The 23,311-nt window shown below is 49.1% G+C and overlaps 1 protein-coding gene across 2 annotated transcripts in view; it reads left to right on the forward strand.

Moving 5' to 3' along the window:
- The window catches only part of plch2a (phospholipase C, eta 2a), a 268,571-nt gene that overhangs the window by 63,822 nt on the left and 181,438 nt on the right, over positions 1-23,311 (forward strand). For both annotated transcript variants that reach the window (XM_072478060.1, XM_072478059.1), the window contains 3 exons: positions 4,069-4,239; positions 21,347-21,440; positions 23,009-23,212. In XM_072478060.1, the coding sequence (XP_072334161.1) occupies positions 4,069-4,239; positions 21,347-21,440; positions 23,009-23,212 (469 nt within the window). The remainder of the gene's footprint in view (positions 1-4,068; positions 4,240-21,346; positions 21,441-23,008; positions 23,213-23,311) is intronic.

Raw genomic sequence — 23,311 nt, forward strand, 5'->3', positions numbered from 1 at the left:
CTTGGGACGGTGACCAGCTGTTTTCAAGCAATGCCTCGGCACCTTTCCTTGTCTAATTTGAACAACCAGAGGGAGCAATGTTTTAACAGCGCGTCCAAAAAGCCAGCCCCTCCAAACACTCTTCCAACACTCGATGTCAACCTGGGTTGTGAGCTGCGATGTGTAACTGCCCTCCCATTAAATCAGACTATATGGCAGCATGGTATTACACCCTGGCTCATTCATGATGCTCATAAAATTCAGGCTGTCGACTGTAAACAAAAGTGAGAGCAAATTTGCAGCCATAGACAATTTGGGGGTCCATTGATTTGTTTTCCCTTCCAATTACATCTTGTGCTCCACAGATATCAGCTTATTACTGACTTATTTTACATTGTTTCCATTTGCCTCTATCTACTGCACATATTCAGGTGATCATTAACTCCAGCATCTGCACAAGATAGTATCCTCTGTTAGTGGGGAATGACTGCAATTTTCCATTGTCAGAACTGATTTGGCTTATTGGATGGTGTCTGGAGCCCAATTGTTGGTTTTATCTATGGGAAAGCAGCATGTCCCGTTGATGCTACTGTCCTAGATTCACTCTCTCCTTGTCTGCTTCTATCTGCTTTGCTCTCCCGGTTTATCCCCCCTCTCTGGCACATTATCCCTATCCCCTCTCTCTCTCTATCTGTCACTTTCTCTGCAGGTGTGTGCGTGTTGATGTGTCTCATTGCCAGTCTTTGTCCCTGCCCACCTCCATTTCACTGTTACTCCAGTGTAGTATCGAGGGAGTGCTGAACCGCCGGGGGCACCGTCTTTCAGACGCCTCTCCGCTCCAGTGGGTGTAAAAGATCCCATGCCACTGTTTAGAAAAAGAGAAGGAAAGGTACCCTCATTAATATATATCCTTCAACCTGTTGTGTTATGCTTCTTCGTGTAGCATAAGCTGCTTCCTCTATGTATGCTCTGACAAAGGAAGTTCAGACTTGGAGATAGGTTTAACACATTTATTGAACAGTTAACAATTCTCCTACTTGAGTTCGACTCTCCTGCTGATCTTACTATAGTAACTCAATCTAACTAACCAGTCTGCTCTAATCCATGTGGTGGGTGTGATGCTCTGATCTGCCCCTGTCTCTCTGAGTGTCGCCTGTGGAAAAGAGAAAGAGCATGTGTGCCCTGTCCTTTTATATGGGCAGCCCCCTTGTGGTAGTATCATCTCTGGGTGTGTCTTGACTCCCATTGGTCGTGTCCTATCTTACTGACCTATTGGTTGAATGTCTGTGTGTCATGATGTCTCTGGTGCTCCCTCTAGTGTTTATTTAGTTCTAGTGTATCTACATTAACCCCTTGTGTATTTACAGTGATGCATATCACCACACAACCAACATCACTAAAATCGGATTGTCTGGTCATTATCACGTTGCTGCTTGCATCTTGCTGTGTGTAAATTAGCTGCCACGCTTACATATTACAACAGTGACTACATTTTGAACTTCAGTGGCTGTAAAGCGCTTTGTATCGCCCAGTGGTCATGATGCTGTGGGACAAACCCTTCTATTTCTCATCCTGTCCCTGTCTGTCCACCTCTTTCTACCTCTTTCTGCCAGTCTCTCCTTGACTGTCCAACTTTCTCTCTTGCTGTAACTCTCTTGCCCATTCTCTCTGTCCACTCTCTCTTTCCTCTACCTCTCCTTCACTCTGTTCCTTCTCCCTGAATGCCAATCTCTGTCCACCGTTCTCTTTTCCTGGCTCTCCCTTTTTCTTATGCTCTCTTTATTTTCCATTGCCTGCTTCCTTTGTAATTCTTTCTTGTCCGGGGCAAGTCGTGGATCCGACCCCCGTGCGACAGAATGCGCCTTTCCTACGTTGCAACTCTGGAGGCCCGAGGGAGGTTGATAATGATGTCATTGTTCTAATTAATGTGAAATTTAGATGAAGAAACTCTGTGAGGAGGGGGCCCAGTCACCCGTTAACACCTCCCCGCTCACTGCGAGCTAAGTTATGGATTTGGCAAAGACCCACATCCTATCAAAGCCTGTGCATCATATCCTATGGTTGTCAACAAGCCAAGCTTTCTGTGAACCATTCCAGTGTGTTCAGACCATCGGAAGACAGTAGCATCACAGCTGGTTTAAGCCATTCACACCTCCTCCCCTCTTAAAGATGGAGCCCACTGCAATAGGAAAAGAGCTTTCATGGTGACCCACCCCTCCACCGCTCACCCCGTTTTTAAACAAAAAGTGAAATGCTCCTGTCCATCCTCTCCTCTGCTGACCTCTGCTGGGGAAAGGAATGTGCTGGTCAGTTGACTATTCACCTGAATGGGCTTCGTACCAATGTTCAGGAAAGGAAAGAAAGGATTTACGCTTGGAAAGCATCTTTTATGACTTCAGCACCAATGTATATGCGGGAGGTGTAGCCAGCGTTGTCGTGTAGGAGACTCGGCTGCCAATGTTTACACAGCAAGATCCCACAAATAGCAATGTTCTCAAGGATCAGCTGATCAGTTTACCGTGATGTTGTCTGATGGACAAATACTGGCCAGGACACTGGGAAGATCTCCCGTGTCCATCATCAACATAGTCGCGGGGGAATTTGTTTTTTTAATTTTAGAGTACCCAATTCATTTTTTCCAATTGAGGGGCAGTTTAGCGTGGCCAAACCACCGACTCTGCACATCTTTGGATTGTGGGGGCGAGAATGTGCAAACTCCACACGGACAGTGACCCAGAGCCGGGATCGAACCTGGGACCTCGGCGCCGCGAGGCTGCAGGGCTAACCCACTGCGCCACCGTGCTGCCCCTGTGGGGGAATTCTTTAACATCGACCTGAGAGGTTAGACCAAATCAACGTCACACCTGAAAGATGCACCTCCAATTACGAAAAACTGCACTGGAGGGTCTGCTTGGATTCTGTTCCCACTTTTGTGAGTGGGATTTGAACACACGGCTCTCTAGGTTGCCCACTGACACCCTGGAGCTGATGATCAAGGAATCTACTGGCTTAGGCAATGTGGAAAAGGGGCAATAATTAGAAGCAGTATGATTGGTGTGTGACCCTTGGGTAGAATCCCTAATCCTGCTCAGTGTCTGGCGCCTCTGGTTGTACGTTGGGGCCGGGGGGGGGGGGGGGGGGGGGGTGGGGGGGCTGCGTAGGTATTGGCTAAGAACAGGATTGGTCTCAGTCCAAGTCCCTTCCCCACCAGCTCCGCACTCAAATAACCTGACAACACTCAGGATCCAGGCTCGCAACTAGTTGGGGCATCGGGAGGACTGACCCGCGGAACTTGCTGCAACCTTTGGGTGAGCTGGGTGCTCAATTGAAAGTGAGGAAAAATCAGGCAGGACTGGTGAAGCACCCCTGGAAATGTAACTGCACCAAAAGGAGGCTTTTGTGAGCTCATGTACATTTGGCAGAACCTTTTATTTATTTGATGCTTAAATATTGGCCTGGGCCCACATCCATCCCTCACTCAACATGACTAATACAGACCATCTACTCATGGGCAGCACGGTAGCACAGTGGTTAACACTGTTGCTTCAAAGCACCAGGGTCCCAGGTTCGATTCCCGGCTTGGGTCACTGTCTGTGCGGAGTCTGCACGTTCTCCCCGTGTCTGCGTGGGTTTCCTCCGGGTGCTCCGGTTTCCTCCCACAAGTCCCGAAAGACGTTCTTGTTAGGTGAATTGGACATTCTGAATTCTCCCTCTGTGTACCCGAACAGGTGCTGGAATGTGGCGACTAGGGGCTTTTCACAGTAACTTCATTGCACAAGCCTACTTGTGACAATAAAGATTATTATTATCATTATAATCACACTGCTGTTTGTGGGAGCTTGCTGTGCACAAAGGTGCTGCCACACTTCCTACATGATAACAATTACACTGTTGAAACGTACGTCGGGATGTCCTGAGGTCATACAAGATGCTATATCAATGCAAGTCATTCTTTCTTTGGCATTTCACAAAGATTTTTTAAACTTGTCCTGTAACTTCCTTCGGGGCATTTTGAGTCCTGTAAGGAACGAGAGAACAATTCAGAATCTGGGAATGTCGTAACGGGAGTTTTCTTTCCCTTGTTGCTAGGAGGCAGACACGGATGAGAACCAAGGGACGTTGGATTTTGAGGAGTTCTGTGCGTTTTACAAGATGATGTCCACACGGCGGGACCTCTATCTTCTGATGCTGATGTACAGTAACCACAAGGACCAATTAGACTCGGACGACCTGAAGAGATTCTTGGAGGTGGAACAAAAGGTGAGCAGTTTGAGTCAGAGTCAGTTCGGAGCACAGTGATGTCTTCCTAATGTAGATTCCCAGTCAAGACTCCAATTGTGCAGAGAGCATGTGACTGGCCCATCTGAAACATGTTTTGGACTGTTAATGGCTTGCGGGTATCTGTCTGCCGTTTTTGATTAACAAGCGCACAGTGCTGGGGAGCAGAACAGGAAGATTTCCTGCTCGATTCTCAGTCCGTCCTGAGCTAATTGAGGCAGCATACAGGGTTTTAATTAATGGACAGAGGTTTGAAATGGGTAACATGGGGCAAGAGAAAAGGGCAGTCTGTTTTACTTTTATATAAGGTATCATAAACATATGGTGGGTAGGTGACGGATATCGGTGAGATGTGGGATTCAGATATATTGGTGTCAAGGGGTATGAGAAGAGCGCGGGAGTATTATGTTGAGATAGGGGAATCAGACATGATCAAATTCAATGACAAAGCAGGCTCTAAGGGCCAAATGGCCTACTCCTATTCCTAGGTTCTAGCTTTCTAAGGTGGGAATTCAGATATATTGGTGAGGTGGTGGCTGGGTTGCATTGAGAGACACGGGTGAGATGGGAGGTGCGTTGGTCTGGTGGCACAGTGATAGTGCCCCGAGCTCTGAACCAGAGCCGCTTCAGGACCACGGTCATAACCTGGCCAAACAGATTAATTATCAACCCGTAAATTTCTTCCAATGCGCCTGTGACAGACAGTAAGAGTGGAAGAGATCCTCGTCAGCCAGGCTGTGTGGCAGCTGCAGCATAACAGCCCTGCCCACATTCTCTGTGGAAAGCATTCACCTTGCATTATGGGACTGCTGGAAAGACAGAGAGAGAGAGAGAGAGGGAGATTGGTTGGATTAAAGGAAATTGGTGAGATGGCAGATAAGTTTGACTGGAGGAGGCAGCACGGTGGTGCAGTGAGGAGCACTGCTGCCTCACGGCGCCGAGGTCCCAGGTTCGATCCCGGCTCTGGGTCACTGTCCGTGTGGAGTTTGCACATTCTCCCCGTGTTTGCGTGGGTTTCGCCCCCACAACCCAAAGATGTGCAGGGTAGGTGAATTGACCATGCTAAATTGCCCCTTAAGTGGAAAAAATGAATTGGGTACTCTAAATTTAAAAAAAAAGGTTTGATTGAGGGATATAGGTGAGATGGTAGATATATTTGATTGAGGGATATTGGTGAGATGGTAGATAGATGTGATTGAGGGATATTGGTGAGATGGTAGATAGGTTTGATTGAGGGATATTGGTGAGATGGTAGATAGGTTTGATTGAGGGATATTGGTGAGATGGTAGATAGGTTTGATTGAGGGATATTGGTGAGATGGTAGATAGGTTTGATTGAGGGATATTGGTGAGATGGTAGCTAGGTTTGATTGAGGGATATTGGTGAGATGGTAGATAGGTTTGATTGAAGGATATTGGTGAGATGGTAGATAGATTTGATTGAGGGATATTGGTGAGATGGTAGATAGGTTTGATTGAGGGATATTGGTGAGATGGTAGATAGGTTTGATTGAGGGATATTGGTGAGATGGTAGCTAGGTTTGATTGAGGGATATTGGTGAGATGGTAGATAGGTTTGATTGAGGGATATTGGTGAGATGGTAGATAGATTTGATTGAGGGATATTGGTGAGATGGTAGATAGGTTTAATTGAGGGATATAGGTGAGATGGTAGATAGGTTTGATTGAGGGATATTGGTGAGATGGTAGATTGGTTTGATTGAGGGATATTGGTGAGATGGTAGATAGGTTTGATTGAGGGATATTGGTGAGATGGTAGATAGGTTTGATTGAGGGATATTGGTGAGATGGTAGATAGGTTTGATTGAGGGATATTGGTGAGATGGTAGATAGGTTTGATTGAGGGATATTGGTGAGATGGTAGATAGGTTTGATTGAGGGATATTGGTGAGATGGTAGATAGGTTTGATTGAGGGATATTGGTGAGATGGTAGATAGGTTTGATTGAGGGATATTGGTGAGATGGTAGATAGGTTTGATTGAGGGATATTGGTGAGATGGTAGATAGGTTTGATTGAGGGATATTGGTGAGATGGTAGATAGGTTTAACTGAGGTCTTGATAAAGAGAGGAATTGATAATGAAAGTTGAAGGTCCTCAATGAGCTGATACTCATAGCGGTATATCAAAGGAAGGATAGTGTGACAACAGCATCATGTATGTTTCATGGAAACAATCACAGAAACAGGACACAACCAGAGAGAGAGAGAGTGACTGAAAGATTGGCCAAAGGGAGGATTTTAATGGGGAAAGAGGTGGAATCATAGAATCATAGAATTTACAGTACAGAAGGAGGCCATTCGGCCCATCGAGCCTGCACCGTCTCTTGGAAAGAGCACCCTACTTAACCCCACATCTCCACCCTATCCCCGTAACATTGCAACCCCATCTAATCTAAGGCCAACTGAGCATGGCCAATCCACCTAATCGGCACATCTTTGGGGACTGTGGGAGGAAACCAGAGCACCCGGAGGAAACCCACGCACACACGGGGAGAACGTGCAGACTCCGCACAGACAGTGACCCAATCCGGAATCGAACCTGAGCACTGTGCTACCGTGCTGCCCGTGGAGAAGCAGAGTGGTTTAGGACGGGAATTCAGTCGGGCCTTGAAATCGGAAGACACAGGCCTTAATGGTTGTGAAGGATTGTGACATGGGGAGAGGGTGTGGGAAAGAGATTGGATTTTAAAGGAGAAACAAATGTGGAGGAGTTATCTGGCTGGATGAGTTCATGGAGAGAGGGAGAGAGAGACATATCGAGTAGCTTGACTGCGAGCTTGCAGTTTAGAAGGCTGATTTGGTAGGGGGAAGAAGAGTAAGGTTGCTGGAGGAGCCTAACAATAACTTTGTTTAAACTTCAGCCTGTTGCAGGCTGATGATAAGGCTCTAAATATAATGCCGGTCATTAATTTGCAATTTGTTTGCCATCTCAGAGCAATGTTCTGGGCCCAGTAAATGGATGAATGGTACAGTAGAAGTGGGACTCCCTCGACTGTTACACATGCTGAATATGCTGAGACAGGCATATCCCTCCATGTTTATGGGTTGGCAATATTAAAAACAGACAGCTGTGTTTACTTTGTCTCTGCCCAATATTTCTGAAGGATAATGTAGCTAAGCTTATTTCCCAAGGTGTTAACATGATATAATAACAGCTTCACCCACTGCCTGTATCATTACCAATTTGAACAGGTGAGAGAACAGCAAAATGTAGTCCTAAAATCTTGTCCTATGTACGAATAAGCAATCCAAGCAACTTCATTCAATCTCACTTGCCCTTTGTGGCTCGATACTGCCTCTTGTGGGCTCTGCTGACAGTGCCCTGAGCTCTCACCATCCAAACATGGCTCCAACTTCACACCAATCAGCCAACCAAATGATTAAATTGCTGCCTGTCTCAGCAGTGCAGGAACTGAAGGTAAGTGCGGCCTCAGCAGGCTGTGCCTTGCCAAGGCCAAGTAATGACAAAGTCCCCTTAAATAGCGGTCTCGTTCTTGGTGCTAAGGGCAGCAGGAAAAACCCTGTTAAACCCGCCCGAAACGGGACTCGTTTTGTCCCGTTAAACCGTGCCCCATAACTGTATTTATTAAAGCCCCCATCAGCACTGTGTACACCTTGAGCTCGGAATATATCTACTGACATTTTTTTCATTTGACCTGTCCTTTTTAAAAATAAATTTAGAGTACCCAATTATTTTTTTTCCCAATTAAGGGGCAATTTAGCGTGCCCAATCCACCTACACTGCACATCTTTGGGTTGTGGGGGTGAGACCCACGCAGACACGGGGAGAATGTGCAAACTCCACACGGACAGAGACCCGGGTCCTCAGTGCCGTAGGCAGCAGTGCTAACCACTGCGCCGCCATGCCGCCCCATCTGCCTCCCTTCTGCCCTCTGCCTCAGGAGTGCCCCAGCCCTGCCTCGCATTTAACACCAACCCCAGAGACATTGAAAATTCACAGTACAGATTTAACACAGGTGTTGTGCTGTTAAGAAAAGGGCTCACGGGCTGACTGGAAAAGGTGCACAGGTTCTCCAATGTGGAACTGCTCATCATCGGGCACCTCCACCCTCCTGGTGGCTCCTACAAGGTGGAGTCAAGCAGCGGCAATCCTGAAGTGAAGCTCTGAGAGAATTTCCAGAATAAATGTTGCCTGAACGTTGGTGAAGTCTTGATGAAAGGGTCCCAGAACGTTTCCCGATGTGCTTCTGAAATCCTCTTCCCAGCTCCAGTAGCAATGAAAATAAAATGGGGACTATCTTTTTAAGTAACGTTTGAAATCAACATTTGTGTTTCTGCCCAAATAGCTGGTTCCTGTTGGGAGAGGGTGTTTGATGAAGCACTCACCACCAGCACCCTCTGTGCCCTCTCTAATTGAAGCGGCAATGAGCTATTCAATGATCCACAGGATGGCTCTTCCTGGCCCACACTTCAGCTCCTATAAAACACAGATTTCCACCTGTGTGTCTGTTATTGGTGCTATTCAGATTGAAGATGGCACAGGTTAGGTCTCGCGCTCCCATCTCTCCCACACACTATCCCCCCCTACCCTTGCCAGCACCGCAGCCACACTCCACCCTGTCCTATCCTCACAGCAACCGCTGCCCTCACTCCTACAGACACTAGGGCAGAATTGAGCGTTTTGGTTCGGGACCCTGACATCAGGGTCAAATGGCAGCCTCCACACCGCACTGTGTTGGGAGCAGTCACCAGACCTTGGGCGGGATTCTTCGGAAACCGGCGGTGCGGGCAACTCTGGCACGAAGGAGTGGCATGAACGACTCCGGCCCGACGCCCCGAAGGTGCGGAATCCTCCGGCGCGAGTTGGTGCATTGTGCGGGAGCGCCAGCGTGTGCTGGCGTCATCCCAGCGCATGCGCGGGGGGGGGTTCATCTCCGCGCCGGCCATCGCGGACTGTTGCACCAGCCGGCGCGGAGGAATAGAATGCCCCACGGCACAGGCCCGCCCGCGGATCGGTGGGCTCAGATCGCGGGCCAGGCCACCATGGGGGCACCCCCCCGGGGCCAGATTCCCCCCGCGCCCCTCTGAGGACCCCGGAGGCCGCCCGCGGAGACAACTCCCGCCGGTAAATACCTGTCGTAACATACGCTGGCAGGACCAGCCGAAAACGGGCGGCCACCCGGCCTATCGCGGGCCGGAGAAGCGCCGAGTGGAGGCCTCTGCCAACGGCCCTCGACCCGTGCGGCATGATTCCCGCCCCCGCCAAATCCCCGACGCCAGAGAATTCGGCAGCCAGCGGGGGTGGGATTCACGCCGCCCCCCGGCGGTTCTCCGACCCGGCGGGGGGGGGGGGGTCAGAGAATCCCACCCCTGTTTTTCTCTGAATTACACGGTAGCACAATGGTTCACACTGTTGCTTCACAGCGCCAGGGTCCCAGGTTCGATTCCCGGGTTGGGCCTCTATCTGTGTTGGGTCTCCACGTTCTCTCTGTGTCTGCGTGGGTTTCCTCCGGGTGCTCCGGTTTCCACCCACAAGTCCCGAAAGACGTGCTTGTTAGGTGAATTGGACATCCTGAATTCTCCCTCTGTACCCAAACAGGCGCCGGAGTGTGGCGACTAGGGGCTTTTCACAGTAACTTCATTGCAGTGTTAACATAAGCCTGCTTGTGACAATAATAAAGATTATTAATATTATTGAATTAGCCGATTAGTGGCCAGAGGGCACGCACGCCATCCAACTGAAGATGGTGGGTGAGCTCTTGGAGCTGGGGGACCAATAGGAGGCCCTCTGCGTGGATGAGCTGCAGAGAGAGAAGGTGCCTCCACCTTAAGGTGGCCCATTAACACTTTGCTGTTGTACACCATTATTGTGAGGCCTGGTAGGCGGGTTGGAGGGGAGGAGAGGGAAGGGTGGGGGCTGTAGGCCTCAAAGTCTGTCTGGAGCCTTGGCCCTCTGCCAGTCTGCCAACGGGAGGCCAGCAGCAGGCAGCTGTCGTGTTGCCTAACCCATTGGAGGCTGTATGGAAAATTCCAGCCGGTTCCTCATTCATGGCCTTAATTGATCTTTTACTGAGCTCATTAAGCTACGCGCTGCCTGCAGGCAGGGAGCCGGCCTTCAGCAACACAGCTCGCATCCAGGATGGTGCCAGCGAGCTATTATGCACCCACCCTCCCCTGTTCTCGCCCTCATTACCGGGTGAGAATTCTGCGCAGTGTCTAAAATGTTTACAACTCACAGGCTGCGCTCACTCCAAAAATAAACACACTCATCTCTCCTTTCTGACATATCCCACATTGCTACACATTCTGTCCTCCGTGATGGGTGCGATATCCAACCATGCAGTTCAAAGATAGTTCCTTACAGAAGGCCAGCTCTGTGATCTAAACGTTGTCAGTTTAAAATGTGCCAAACGCCCCAGAATTTCACACAATGCTGAAATAGAATTGAGTTTTAATCTTTATAAATAGATTGGTGATTTGTTTTTGTTTTTTTATTTTTTGTTGTTTTTTAAAAAATATATTTTATTAAAGTTTTTCGATCAAACAAAAACAAAAATTTCCCATTTTACAACTTTGGAATAATATATACATTGATCGTTTTTGAAATAAATAATATGCTAACTAACGGCAACTGCCAACAACAAAATAAGAAACAACAGAAATAGTAACTAAAATAGTAACTTCGTAAAATCTAATATAAATAACTAATATATAAACACACACATAAAAACCTCTGAGGACCCAAATGAGTCCCCCCCCCCCCTCCCCCCTGGGTTGCTGCTGCTACCTTTCCTATTTTCCCTTATCGCTCTGCGAGATAGTCGAGGAACGGTTGCCACCGCCTGGTGAACCCTTGAGCCGAACCTCTTAGTGCGTACTTTATCCGCTCCAATTTTATGAACCCTGCCATGTCGTTTATCCAGGCCTCCACGCCCGGGGGTTTAGCTTCTTTCCACATAACTAGAATCCTTCGCCGGGCTACGAGGGACGCAAAGGCCAAAACATCGGCCTCTCTCGCCTCCTGCACTCCCGGCTCATCTGCAACCCCAAATATAGCCAACCCCCAGCCTGGTTCGACCCGGACCCCCACCACCTTTGAAATCACTTTTGCCACACCCACCCAGAACCCATGCAATACCGGACATGACCAAAACATGTGGGTGTGGTTCGCCGGGCTTCCCACGCATCTCCCGCACCTATCCTCCACTCCAAAAAATCTACTCAGCCTTGCTCCAGTCATATGCGCCCTGTGTAGAACCTTGAATTGTATCAGGCTGAGCCTGGCACACGAGGACGAAGAGTTTACCCTACCTAGGGCATCTGCCCACAGCCCCTCCTCAATCTCTTCCCCCAGCTCCTCCTCCCATTTTCCCTTCAGCTCCTCTACCATCGTCTCCCCCTCGTCTCTCATTTCCCTATATATATCTGACACCCTGCCATCACCCACCCATGCCCCCGAAATCACTCTGTCCTGGATCTCTTGCGCCGGGAGCTGCGGAAATTCCCTCACCTGTTGCCTCACAAATGCCCTCACTTGCATGTAGCGAAATGCATTCCCAGGTGGCAACCCATATTTTTCTGTCAGTGCTCCCAGACTCGCGAACGTCCCGTCTAAAAACAAGTCCTTCAATTTCGCAATTCCTGCTCGCTGCCAAGATTTAAATCCCCCATCTATCCTTCCCGGGACGAACCTATGGTTGTTCCTTATCGGGGACCACACTGAGGCACCCGTCACTCCCTTATGTCGTCTCCACTGCCCCCAAATTTTCAGAGTTGCCACCACCACTGGGTTTGTGGTGTATTCTTTCGGGGAGAACGGTAACGGCGCCGTCGCCAGTGCTTTTAGGCTAGTTCCCCTACAGGACGCCATCTCCAGTCTTTTCCACGCTGCTCCTTCCCCTTCCCTCATCCACTTACATATCATTGACACGTTGGCGGCCCAATAATAATCACTTAGACTCGGCAGTGCCAGTCCCCCTCTGTCCCTACTGTGCTGCAGGAACCCCCTCTTTACTCTTGGGGTCTTTCCAGCCCACACAAAGCTCATAATACTCTTGTCCACCTTATTAAAAAAGGCCTTTGTAATCAGTACAGGGAGGCACTGGAACACAAAAAGAAACCTCGGAAGGACCACCATTTTAACCGCCTGCACCCTGCCCGCCAAAGACAGGGGCGCCATGTCCCACCTCCTAAAGTCCTCTTCCATCTGCTCTACCAGTCGTGCCAAGTTAAGCTTATGCAAGGTTCCCCAGTTCCTGGCCACCTGGATCCCTAAATACCGGAAATCCCTTGTTACCCTCCTCAACGGTAAATCGTCTATCCCCCTGCCCTGTTCCCCGGGGTGCATCACAAACAGTTCACTCTTCCCCATATTCAATTTATATCCTGAAAATTCTCCAAACTCCCTGAGTGTCTGCATTATCTCAGGCATCCCCTCCACAGGGTTCGCGACATACAACAACAAATCATCCACGTATAATGACACCCGATGCTCTTCTCCTCCTCTAAGTACCCCCCTCCACTTCCTAGAGCCCCTCAGCGCTATGGCCAGTGGCTCAATTGCCAACGCAAACAGTAACGGGGACAGGGGACATCCCTGTCTTGTACCCCTATATAGTCGGAAGTGGTCAGATCGTTGCCTATTTGTAATCACACTTGCCACCGGGGCCCTGTACAGGAGCTGAACTCATCTAATGAACCCCTCTCCAAATCCAAATCTCCTCAGTACTTCCCACAGGTAGTCCCACTCCACTCTATCAAATGCTTTCTCTGCCTCCATCGCCACCACTATCTTCGCCTCCCCCTCCGGTGGGGGCATCATCATCACCCCCAGCAGCCTCCGTATATTAGCATTCAATTGCCTCCCTTTAACAAACCCCGTTTGATCATCATGCACCACCCCAGGGACACAGTCCTCTATCCTCGTCGCCATCACCTTGGCCAAAAGCTTGGAATCTACGTTCAAGAGGGAAATAGGCCTGTATGACCCGCACTGCAGCGGGTCTTTGTCTCTTTTCAGGATCAGCGATATCGTCGCCTCCAACATCGTCGGGGGTAGTGTCCCCTTTTCCCTAGCCTCATTAAAGGTTCTCGTCAGAAGTGGGGCCAGCAGGTCCACGTATTTCCTATAGAACTCCACCGGGAACCCATCCGGTCCCGGGGCCTTCCCTGCCTGCATGTTCCCAATTCCTTTTACCACCTCCTCCACCTCAATCTGCGTTCCCAGTCCTGTCATCTCCTGTTCCTCAACCTTCGGGAACTCCAGCTGGTCTAGGAAACGCATCATTCCCTCTTTCCCTTCCGGGGGTTGAGCCTTATATAGCCTCGCGTAAAATACCTTAAACATCCCGCTCACCCTCTCCACTCCCCGTTCCATCTTACCCTCCTCGTCTCTAACCCCTCCGATCTCTCTCGCCGCCCCCTTCCTAAGTTGTTGGGCCAGCAGGCGGCTCGCCTTCTCTCCATATTCATACTGCACTCCCTGTGCCTTCCTCCATTGTGCCTCCGCCTTACCCGTGGTCAACAAGTCAAAGTCCGTGTGCAATCTCCGTCTTTCCCTGTATAGCCCTTCATCTGGAGCCTCCGCATATTGCCTATCCACCCTCAAAATCTCCCTCAACAATCTCTCCCTTTCTTTACCCTCTTGTTTCCCCTTATGGGCCCTTATGGAGATCAGCTCCCCTCTAACCACCGCCTTCAACGCCTCCCAGACCACTCCCACCTGGACCTCCCCGTCTTCATTAATCTCTAGGTATCTTTCAATACATCCCCTCACCCTTACACATACCTCCTCGTCCGCCAACAGTCCCATATCTAATCTCCAGAGTGGGCGCTGTTCCTTTTCCTCTCCTACTTCCAGATCTACCCAATGTGGGGCATGATCTGAAATGGCTATAGCCGAATACTCCGTTCCTGCCACCTTCGGGATCAGGGCCTTTCCCAGGACAAAGAAGTCTATCCGGGAGTACACTTTGTGGACATGGGAGAAGAAGGAAAACTCTTTACTCCTTGGCCTCGTAAATCTCCAGGGATCCACTCCTCCCATCTGCTCCATAAAGCCCTTAAGCACCTTGGCCGCTGCCAGCCTCCTCCCGGTCCTAGATCTGGACCGGTCCAGCCCTGGGTCCAGCACCGTGTTGAAGTCCAACTTTCCCATCTCCAGGTCCGGGATGCGCCCCAACATACGCTTCATAAAGTTCGCGTCATCCCAGTTCGGGGCATATAAATTCACCAGCACCACCGCCTCACCTTGCAATCTGCCACTCACCATCACGTATCTACCCCCACTGTCCACCACTGTGGTCTTCGCCTCAAACAATACCCGTTTCCCCACCAGTATTGCCACCCCTCTATTTTTCGCATCCAAGCCCGAGTGGAATACCCCCGACGGCGCCCTCCCGTCCCGACCATCCCATCCCATAACAGCTCCCCCTTCCCCTTAGCAGCAGCAACCCAGTTAACCCCCCCCCCCCCCCGCTAGATCCCTCTCTAGCTTAGTTGCTCCCCCCATATTGCTTCCGGAAGTCAGCAAACTCTGGCTGACCTCGGCTTCCCCCGTTTATCCTTAGCCTCCCATCATGTGAGGCCCCCTCCTTCCTGCGCCCCCTTTTCCCGCCACAATTTCCATAGCGTGGGAACAAAGCCCACGCTTCCCTCTCGGCCCCGCCCCTGATGGCGCAGCTCCCTCTCTCCTTCCCCCTCCCCTTCCCCACCGGCGCCCACATTTCTTCATGTTCCCCCCCCTTCGAGGGGAAAGAAAATTTTCCCCCATCTGATTCACAGTCCCTTGCCACCACCTCACTACTTCATTTCAAACACTCTTTCTCCAATCTAGTCCAACTTCTCCTCTTCAATATATGTCCACGCCTCTTCTGCCGTCTCGAAGTAGTGGTGTTTACCCTGGTGTGTAACCCACAGTCTTGCCGGCTGCAACATTCCGAACTTCACTTTCCTCTTGTGGAGCACCGCCTTGGCCCGATTGAAACTCGCCCTCCTTCTCGCCACCTCCGCACTCCAATCCTGATACACACGGATCACCGCGTTCTCCCACCTGCTGCTCCATGTCTTTTTCGCCCATCTCAGGACCATCTCCCTGTTCTTGTAGCGGTGGAACCTCACCACTATTGCTCGAGGTATTTTTCCTGCCTTTGGTCTTCTCACGAGGACTCGATACGCTCCCTCCACTTCCAGGGGGCCCGTCGGGGCCTCAGCTCCCATTAAGGTATGGAGCATCGTGCTCACATACGCCCCAACGTCCGCTCCCTCTGCCCCTTCGGGAAGACCCAAGATTCTTAGGTTCTTCCTCCTCGAGCTATTTTCCAGGGCTTCCAGTCTCTCCATACACCTCTTATGCAGTGCCTCGTGCGTCTCCGTCTTCACCACCAAGCCCTGTATCTCGTCCTCGTTTTCGGCAGCTTTTGCCTTCACTCCACGGAGCTCCATCTCTTGGGTCTTCTGCGCCTCCTTTAACCCCTCAATCGCCTGCAGCATCGGCGCCAGCACCTCCTTCTTGAGCTCCTCCACACATCGCCGGAGGAACTCCTGCTGTTCCAGGCCCCATACCAACTGGCCTCCCTCCGCCGCCATCTTGCTTCTCACTTCCCTTCTTTGCCGCTGCTCCAGAGGATCCTCCGCAATCTGGCCACTATTATCTCTTCTATCCATTCACATCCAGGGGGGACTCCCTTCTATGTCGCCTCACAGTGGGTTTAGCCTTCGAAAATTGCCGTTGGGGTTCCCGATAAGAGCCCAAAAGACCGTTAAAACGGGAGGTGCCGAAACGTGCGACTTAGCTGGTCATCGCCGCACCCGGAAGTTCGGTGATTTGTTTCTACTGATTGTCGAGTTGAAGGACACAGTTCAGGGCCTCCCTGCACTATGTTTCCAAGCTCCAGGGATTCGTGCAGTTTGGGGTAGCTGACGCTAAAGCCGGAATGACAGCTTACTTCTCTGTCTCTTTCTCTCTCTCTCCCTCCCTCTTGGTCTCTCTGAAACATGGTACGCGGAGGCCATTCAGCCCTTCAAACCGGCACCGCCATTCATTATGATCATGGCTGATCATCCAATCAGTTCCCACTTTCCTCCCATATCCTCTGAGCCCTTTAGCCCCAAGAACGATCAAACTCCTTCTTGAAAACAAAACAATGTTTCCGCCGCAACTGCTTTCTGTGATAGCAAATTCCACAGGCTCACCACTCGCTGGGTAAAGAAATTTCTCCTCCCACATATCCTTGGACTGTCACCCACCATCAGGAACATCCTTCCTGCACCTATCCTTTCTAGTCCTGTTAGAATTTTATAGGTTTCTGTGAGATCTCCCTCTCATTCTTCTAAACTCCAGCGAATAGAATCCTAACTTTGTCAATCTCTCCTCATAGGTCAGTCCTGCCCTCCCAGGAATCAGTCTGGTAAACGTTCCCTACACTCCTTCCATAGCAAGAACATCCTTCCTCAGATAAGGAGATCAACACTGCACACGATATTCCAGGTGTGGTCTCACCAAGGCCCTGTATAATTGCAGCAAGGCATCCCTGCTCCTGCACTCGAATCCTCTATGAAGGTCAATGTACCATTTGCCTTCTTCACCACCTGCTACATCTGCATGCTGACTCTCAGCGACTGTACAAGGGCACCCAGGTCTTGTTACACATTCCCCTCTCTCAATCTATAGCCATTCAGATAATAATCTGCTTTCCTGTTTTTGCTATCAAAGTAGATAACCTCACATTTATCCACATTATACTGCATCAGCCGTGCATTTGCCCACTCACTCAGCTTGTCCAAATCACACTGAAGCTTCTCTGCATCCTCCTCACAGCTCACCCTCCCACCCAGCTTTGTGTGTCTGAAAATTTGGAGATAATACATTTCGTTCCCTCATCAAAATCATTCTTTTAAGGGGCAATTTAGCTTGTCAGTCCACCTACCCTGCACATCTTTGGGTTGTGGGGGTGAGACCTATGCAGACACGGGGAGAATGTGCAAACTCCACACGGACCCAGAGCCGGGATCGAACCTGGGACCTCGGCGTCGTGAGGCAACAGGGCTAACCCACTGCACCACCGTGCTGCCCTCGTAAGCCATGGTTTGACCATTTTTCCCATTTCTCTGCCTATCACTTTTCTTTTTCCCCTTTCTGTCTTTTGTTCTTTTCAGTGTTTCCCCTTGCTCTGACTCCTTGCATTGGTTCCCCCGCCGCCATTTCAGGTGATTCTGTCTCGCTGGTTCTTGCTTTCTTTCCCTCTTTGTCTCTCTCTCTCTCCCCATTTGTGTCTTTATTTCTGTCTATCCATCTCTCACTGTCTTCCTCTGCCTTTATCCCGGTTCTTTTCTTTCCTCGATGAACTGTGGTCGGCTATATTAGGGGTATCGCGGTACCTAGGTGGGATGTACCTTATACTGTAGTGTGAGTGGTGGAGCCTGCCTGCTGGCTCCGCCCAGCAGGCGGAGCATAAGAGTCTGTGTTTCACCCACAGCAGTCATTCTGTACCGGAGCTGCTGGGGTAACGACTTGTTCATTAAAGCCTTCAATTGGACTACAATCTCGCTTCAGTAGTGATTGATCGTGCATCATGAACACAGTCGCTTCCTTCTGTTTCTGCCCTTTTCAACTGCTTTCTTGTGTTTGTGTCTCTGTTCCTCTCTTTCCCACCCTCTTTTTGTGCCTATCTGTCTCACACTGTCTCTCTCCCACTTTATCTTTCCCTCTGTCTGTCTACTCTACACTCGCTTTCTTTTGTCTCCTTATCTTGCTGGTTCCCTCTCTCCCTGTCTCACTGTCTTTTCTTTATTTTCCTCTTTATCATTATCTCTCTCCTACTCTCCCTTTGCCGTTCTTTCTCACTGTGACCCTTTCCAACTCTCTCTCTTTCCCCTGTGCACTCACTTTCTGAGCACGCATTGCTGTAACATTTTGTCAGCTAAATGGTGCATGACAGACATATTTGGGATAAATATTGAGATGTGCCCACTTTGGTCTTCCACTGCGGTCAGCCAAAGTTCTTGGGATCAGAGAGAGATCCCCCCCTGTGACAAGCATAGGGGGTGGGGGATGGGGTTGCAGGGGTACCATCACCATTCAAGGTCATGGGTGACTCAGTTGAGGGAGGGAGGGGGCTCCCCTGGAAATTAAAGTGTTGTTGCCCTCAGCTGTGTCCATTTTCCAAAACGTGGCATTCCAAACCAAAATATTTAATTCCATATTCAACTTTCCTGGGTCCAGGCCTCAATGTGCTGGTTGTTACCTCAAAACCGCCCCGTGGAGACCAGTGCATTTGGTACGTGTGCCTACGATATGCAAGATTCAATAGTCAATGTACCCTCTCTCTTCAAGACAATGATGAGCCATGAGGTCATGTTGCAGCTGTTCAAAACTCTGGTGTGGCCGCATTTGGAGTATTGCGTGCAGTTCTGGTCGCCGCATTATAGGAAGGATGTGGAAGCATTGGAAAGGGTGCAGAGGAGATTTACCAGAAGGTTGCCTGGTATGGCGGGAAGATCTTATGAGGAAAGGCTGAGGGACTTGAGGCTGTTTTCGTTAGAGAGAAGAAGGTTAAGAGGTGACTTAATTGAGGCATACAAGATGATCAGAGGATTGGATAGGGTGGACAGTGAGAGCCTTTTTCCTCGGATGGTGATGTCTAGCACGAGGGGACATAGCTTTAAATTGAGGGGAGATAGATATAAGACAGATGTCAGAGGTAGGTTCTTTACTCAGAGAGTAGTAAGGGCGTGGAATGCCCTGCCTGCAACAGTAGTGGACTCGCCAACACTAAGGGCATTCAAATGGTCATTGGATAGACATATGGACGATAAGGGAATAGTGTAGATGGGCTTTAGAGTGGTTTCACAGGTCGGCGCAACAACGAGGGCCGAAGGGCCTGTACTGCGCTGTAATGTTCTATGTTCTATGTTCTATCTTGTCAGGGTCAGACAGAGCTTCACATTAGGAGGCCAGCCTGCCTTCTTTGGCATTAGGTCACCCGGCTTTGTTTCCCGATGAGTTCACGCCAAATTAGCCACGGGTTTTCAGCTGGCCTTGCCTGATCAGCTTCTGTCAACTCTTGGCGGGTCTCAGTGCGTTACACTCAGTGTGCGCCCCACTCCAGTACTCGAGCGCATAAACCGGTTGGCATTCCTGTGCTGTCCTTGTGGGTGAGGCATTGAACTCAGGCCCCATCTTCCTGTTCAGGTGAAAGTTAAGGATCTCATGTTGCTGTTTGGAGGACAGAGTGTTCTGTGAAAGCTCAGGCCAAGATCTCCAAGTAATCAAAGACAGATGAGCAGTTCATTCATCTCATTGTTGTTTGTCGGCAGTTGCTATTATCGATTTGCTTCCCTTCATCAGAACAATTTGAAAGTAATTCATTGCGTGAAGCACTTTTGAGGCATTTAGATGTGATAAATGTTTGCATAGACGTCAGTGTTCACTCGCAAACTGGATCAAGGTGAAGCTCTTGTTACTTTGGGCCCTGAACAACAGACACCAAAGTGGCATTTAACAAAGGATTGCCTGGTGCAGAGATAGAACTGGAGTTAAACTAGGGAGTGTCAGAATTGTAGAATCATAAGTGTTTACTATAATTGAGGAGGCCATTCAGCCCATCATATCTGTGTCAGCTCTTTGCGAGGGCAATTCAAAGTCATTCTCACTTCCCCATGGCCCAGTGTCAATCAATATATATCAATATTTAACCAGTCTGTGCTTATAATGAGCCCGTGTATATCGATATTTAACCAATTGATGGGAACACGCAGCCAACCTCTGTCAATATTGACCTTCTCTATCAATATTAAGCCAGTATAAATCAATACTTGACCAATGCTCAGCCTGTGCAAATACCAACATTTGATCAGTTTTATGGAAAACGGGGTGGGTATTTTCAGAGACCGTTTGCGAATTCTACTTTTTAAAAAACTTTTGAATTTTGGTGAAGTTCTGCCCTCAGCTTCAAAATCTTTCAGGTTTTGTCAGGGGAGACTGCTTTAGTAAACTGTGCAAAGATCATTGCTTAATTTGTAATAGGCTTTGAATACAGGAATTTTTTAATCTTACCATTACACCATCTCCGACACTGATTCATTGTAACTGGATTTCCCCAGCTCCCGCAGTCTTCCTACGCTGTATCGACCCTAAATCTTGATTGAACTCAGTTTTTCTACTCCCCGTTTGAATGTGGCCTGCACTGTGGACCCTGGGTACTTCACCTCTGCTTCTCGATTAAAATTTTTTTATCTCAGTGTAAACTGGTTCAAATATTTCTGGGATTTAAAATGTGAGCAGTTAATGTTTCTGTAATGCTTTCAGGAAGTAACATTTTGTGTTAAAGTATGTGAATAATGGCAGTAGTTAAGTGGAACATGCTTGGGAGAAATAAATCCTGCAAATGTCCAAATCTCTACACTACTGAGGTTTGTGCAGGAGACCAGAATTGAATGAGCACAGAGATCTCGACTGTTTGCTATCAACTAACAGCTCCCCTGTGGCCAGACCAACCTTATTATCTTTCTGTGGATCGATAGGCCTGAACAGTGTTGAACCTTCAGTGGCTACAAGTAATCAGGACATCCTGCGACACTGAGCAACAGGATTAGAAACCATCCCCTGTGATTAAACATCCAGCTGTCTGTGTGTGCAGCAGGATGTCTAATGAGACATAAAGCAGGAAAGGTGAATCCACCTCGGAGCCTCTCTCATCATTCCCACCTGTCGTGTTGGGTGTTCCGCTATACAGACGAACCAACACGGTTGTAGATGGTACAACTCTGTTTTATTACTCTTGATAACAACATCTGTAAACTTATGACTGTGGTTCGTAATTTACCCGTTAACCTGTGGACCCAGCCCTAACACTATCTTAGAGAGGCACTCAGCACATGGTGTATGTCTGAGTGGCACACTGTGAGCTCTGTGCCCTGAGCTGTCTCCTGCTGGAATGAGCAGGAACTGTGGTGTTCCCCGTTTTATAGTGCGTGTGCTCTCACTGGTGATTGGCTGTGATGTTGCGTGTGTGTTGATTGGTCCGTTGATCTGTCCATCAGTGGGTATGTGTGTTTGCCCCATGATATGTTTATCTGAATATCATGACACCACCCTCTACTCAACAGATGACCGGTGTTATGAAGGAGCATTGTCTGGAGATTGTTGATAAGTTTGAGCCGTGTCTGGAGAACCAGAAGCAAGGGGTCCTCGGGATTGACGGTAAGTTTGTGTGTCCCCTCACCCCCATAATCTCTCCCCTTGATGATTCTTCGCTGCGGCCATGGTTCCACAGGCACTGCCCATCCTCTGGTACTTTGCCCAGATAGCCATTCCTCACGATTCTGCCCAGCCAGTGGAGGTTTGCAGACTCTTAGTCTCATGATGGGCATCACAGGAGAGCATTGACCATGTCCCTTTATCAACAGCTCTCACACACACAGACAAAAATACACACACAAACACGTGCATACATGCAGACATGCACATACTCACACACGAGCATACACGTGTGTGTTCACATTCATTCACAAACCCACACACACACACACACACACACAGTTTTTTTTTTTAAATTTAGAGTACCCAATTATTTTTTTCCAATTAAGGGTCAATTCAGCGTGGCCAATCCACCTACCCTGCACATCTTGGGGTTGTGGGGGCGAAACCCACGCTGACATGGGGAGAATGTGCAAACTCCACACGGACAGTGACTTGGAGGCGGGATCGAACCTGGGTCCTCGGCGCCGTGGGGCAGCAGGGTTAATCCACTGCGCCACCGTGCTTCCCACACACACACATGCTAACTCACAACCTCGCATCACTTTTCCAACAGGAGTCAGAGGATACAGATCACCACTGAGTTTTCTGAAAGAAAATAGACTTTCCCTGTTAACACTGATGTCAGTCACAGGACCCAGATCATCAACTGATCTCACAAGGCATGAACCCAGTTTGGATTAGAGAATTTTTATTCTGATGCTCAATAACGTTGTGTTTATCCATTGGTATTACAAAGAAAGAGGGCGGCACGGTGGCACAGTGGTTAGCGCTGCTGTCTCACAGCGCTGAGGTCCCAGGTTCGATCCCGGCCCGGGTCACTGTCCGTGTGGAGTTTGCACATTCTCCCCGTGTCTGTGTGGGCCTCACCCCCACAACCCAAAGATGGGCAGGTTAGGTGGATTGGCCACACTAAATTGCCCCTTAAATTGGGGAAAAAAGAGTTGGGTACACTAAATTTATTTTTAAAAAGATATTACAAAGGAAGAAATACGACTGGCCAATAATATTCCTTTTATGATTGTCCCAGTTAGACTTGTAACCTGGGGCTGTTGCAATGACACCATGCTTGGAGACTTTGCCCCTTGTAAAAAATGCATGCCCTGGATATTAAATCACAGCACAGTGGAACCTTCAAGTATCCGGACTCCTTTTATCTTCCATCCCAGTTACCAGGCTGTTGATTGATATTCCTATCTAGAAACCTATTCTACTATTCAATTATATAATGGCTACTCTGATTTCCGAGCTCCATCGACCTCCCTGAGCTCGATACCCCTGAATATCTCTCTCTCTAACAAAAAATATCTTCATAATTTTCAAGGGTTAAAATTATCAATTGAGTTTGCATCTGCTGCCCTCGCAGGGGAAGTTCGACACTTCTGCCACCTTTGTGTGGGGTGAAGAACTTCCTCACCTCTCCCCCCAGCTCTGATTTTAGTTGCGACCTGCTCGTTTTAGACTCGCCAAGAAATGGAATGGTTTTAGAAAAATGTCTTTTCATCCCACAGGTTTCACGAACTACATGCGAAGCCCAGCTGGTGATATCTTTAACCCTGAACACTACAAAGTCAACCAGGACATGACACAGCCCATGTGTGACTATTACATTGCCTCCTCGCACAACACTTACCTGATGGGGGACCAGCTGATGTCTCAGTCCCGAGTGGACATGTATGCCTGGGTGCTGCAAAGTGGCTGTCGCTGTGTCGAAGGTAAGACCAAGCCAGCTCACTTTCCCTCCTGGGTCTAATTGTACATTTCTCTCAGGAATGCACCTCGTATTGCAGTAGGTGCGAATATCGCTCCCAAGT

This window comes from Scyliorhinus torazame, chromosome 16, assembly GCF_047496885.1.
Source record: "Scyliorhinus torazame isolate Kashiwa2021f chromosome 16, sScyTor2.1, whole genome shotgun sequence".
In the NCBI taxonomy this organism is placed as follows: domain Eukaryota; kingdom Metazoa; phylum Chordata; class Chondrichthyes; order Carcharhiniformes; family Scyliorhinidae; genus Scyliorhinus; species Scyliorhinus torazame.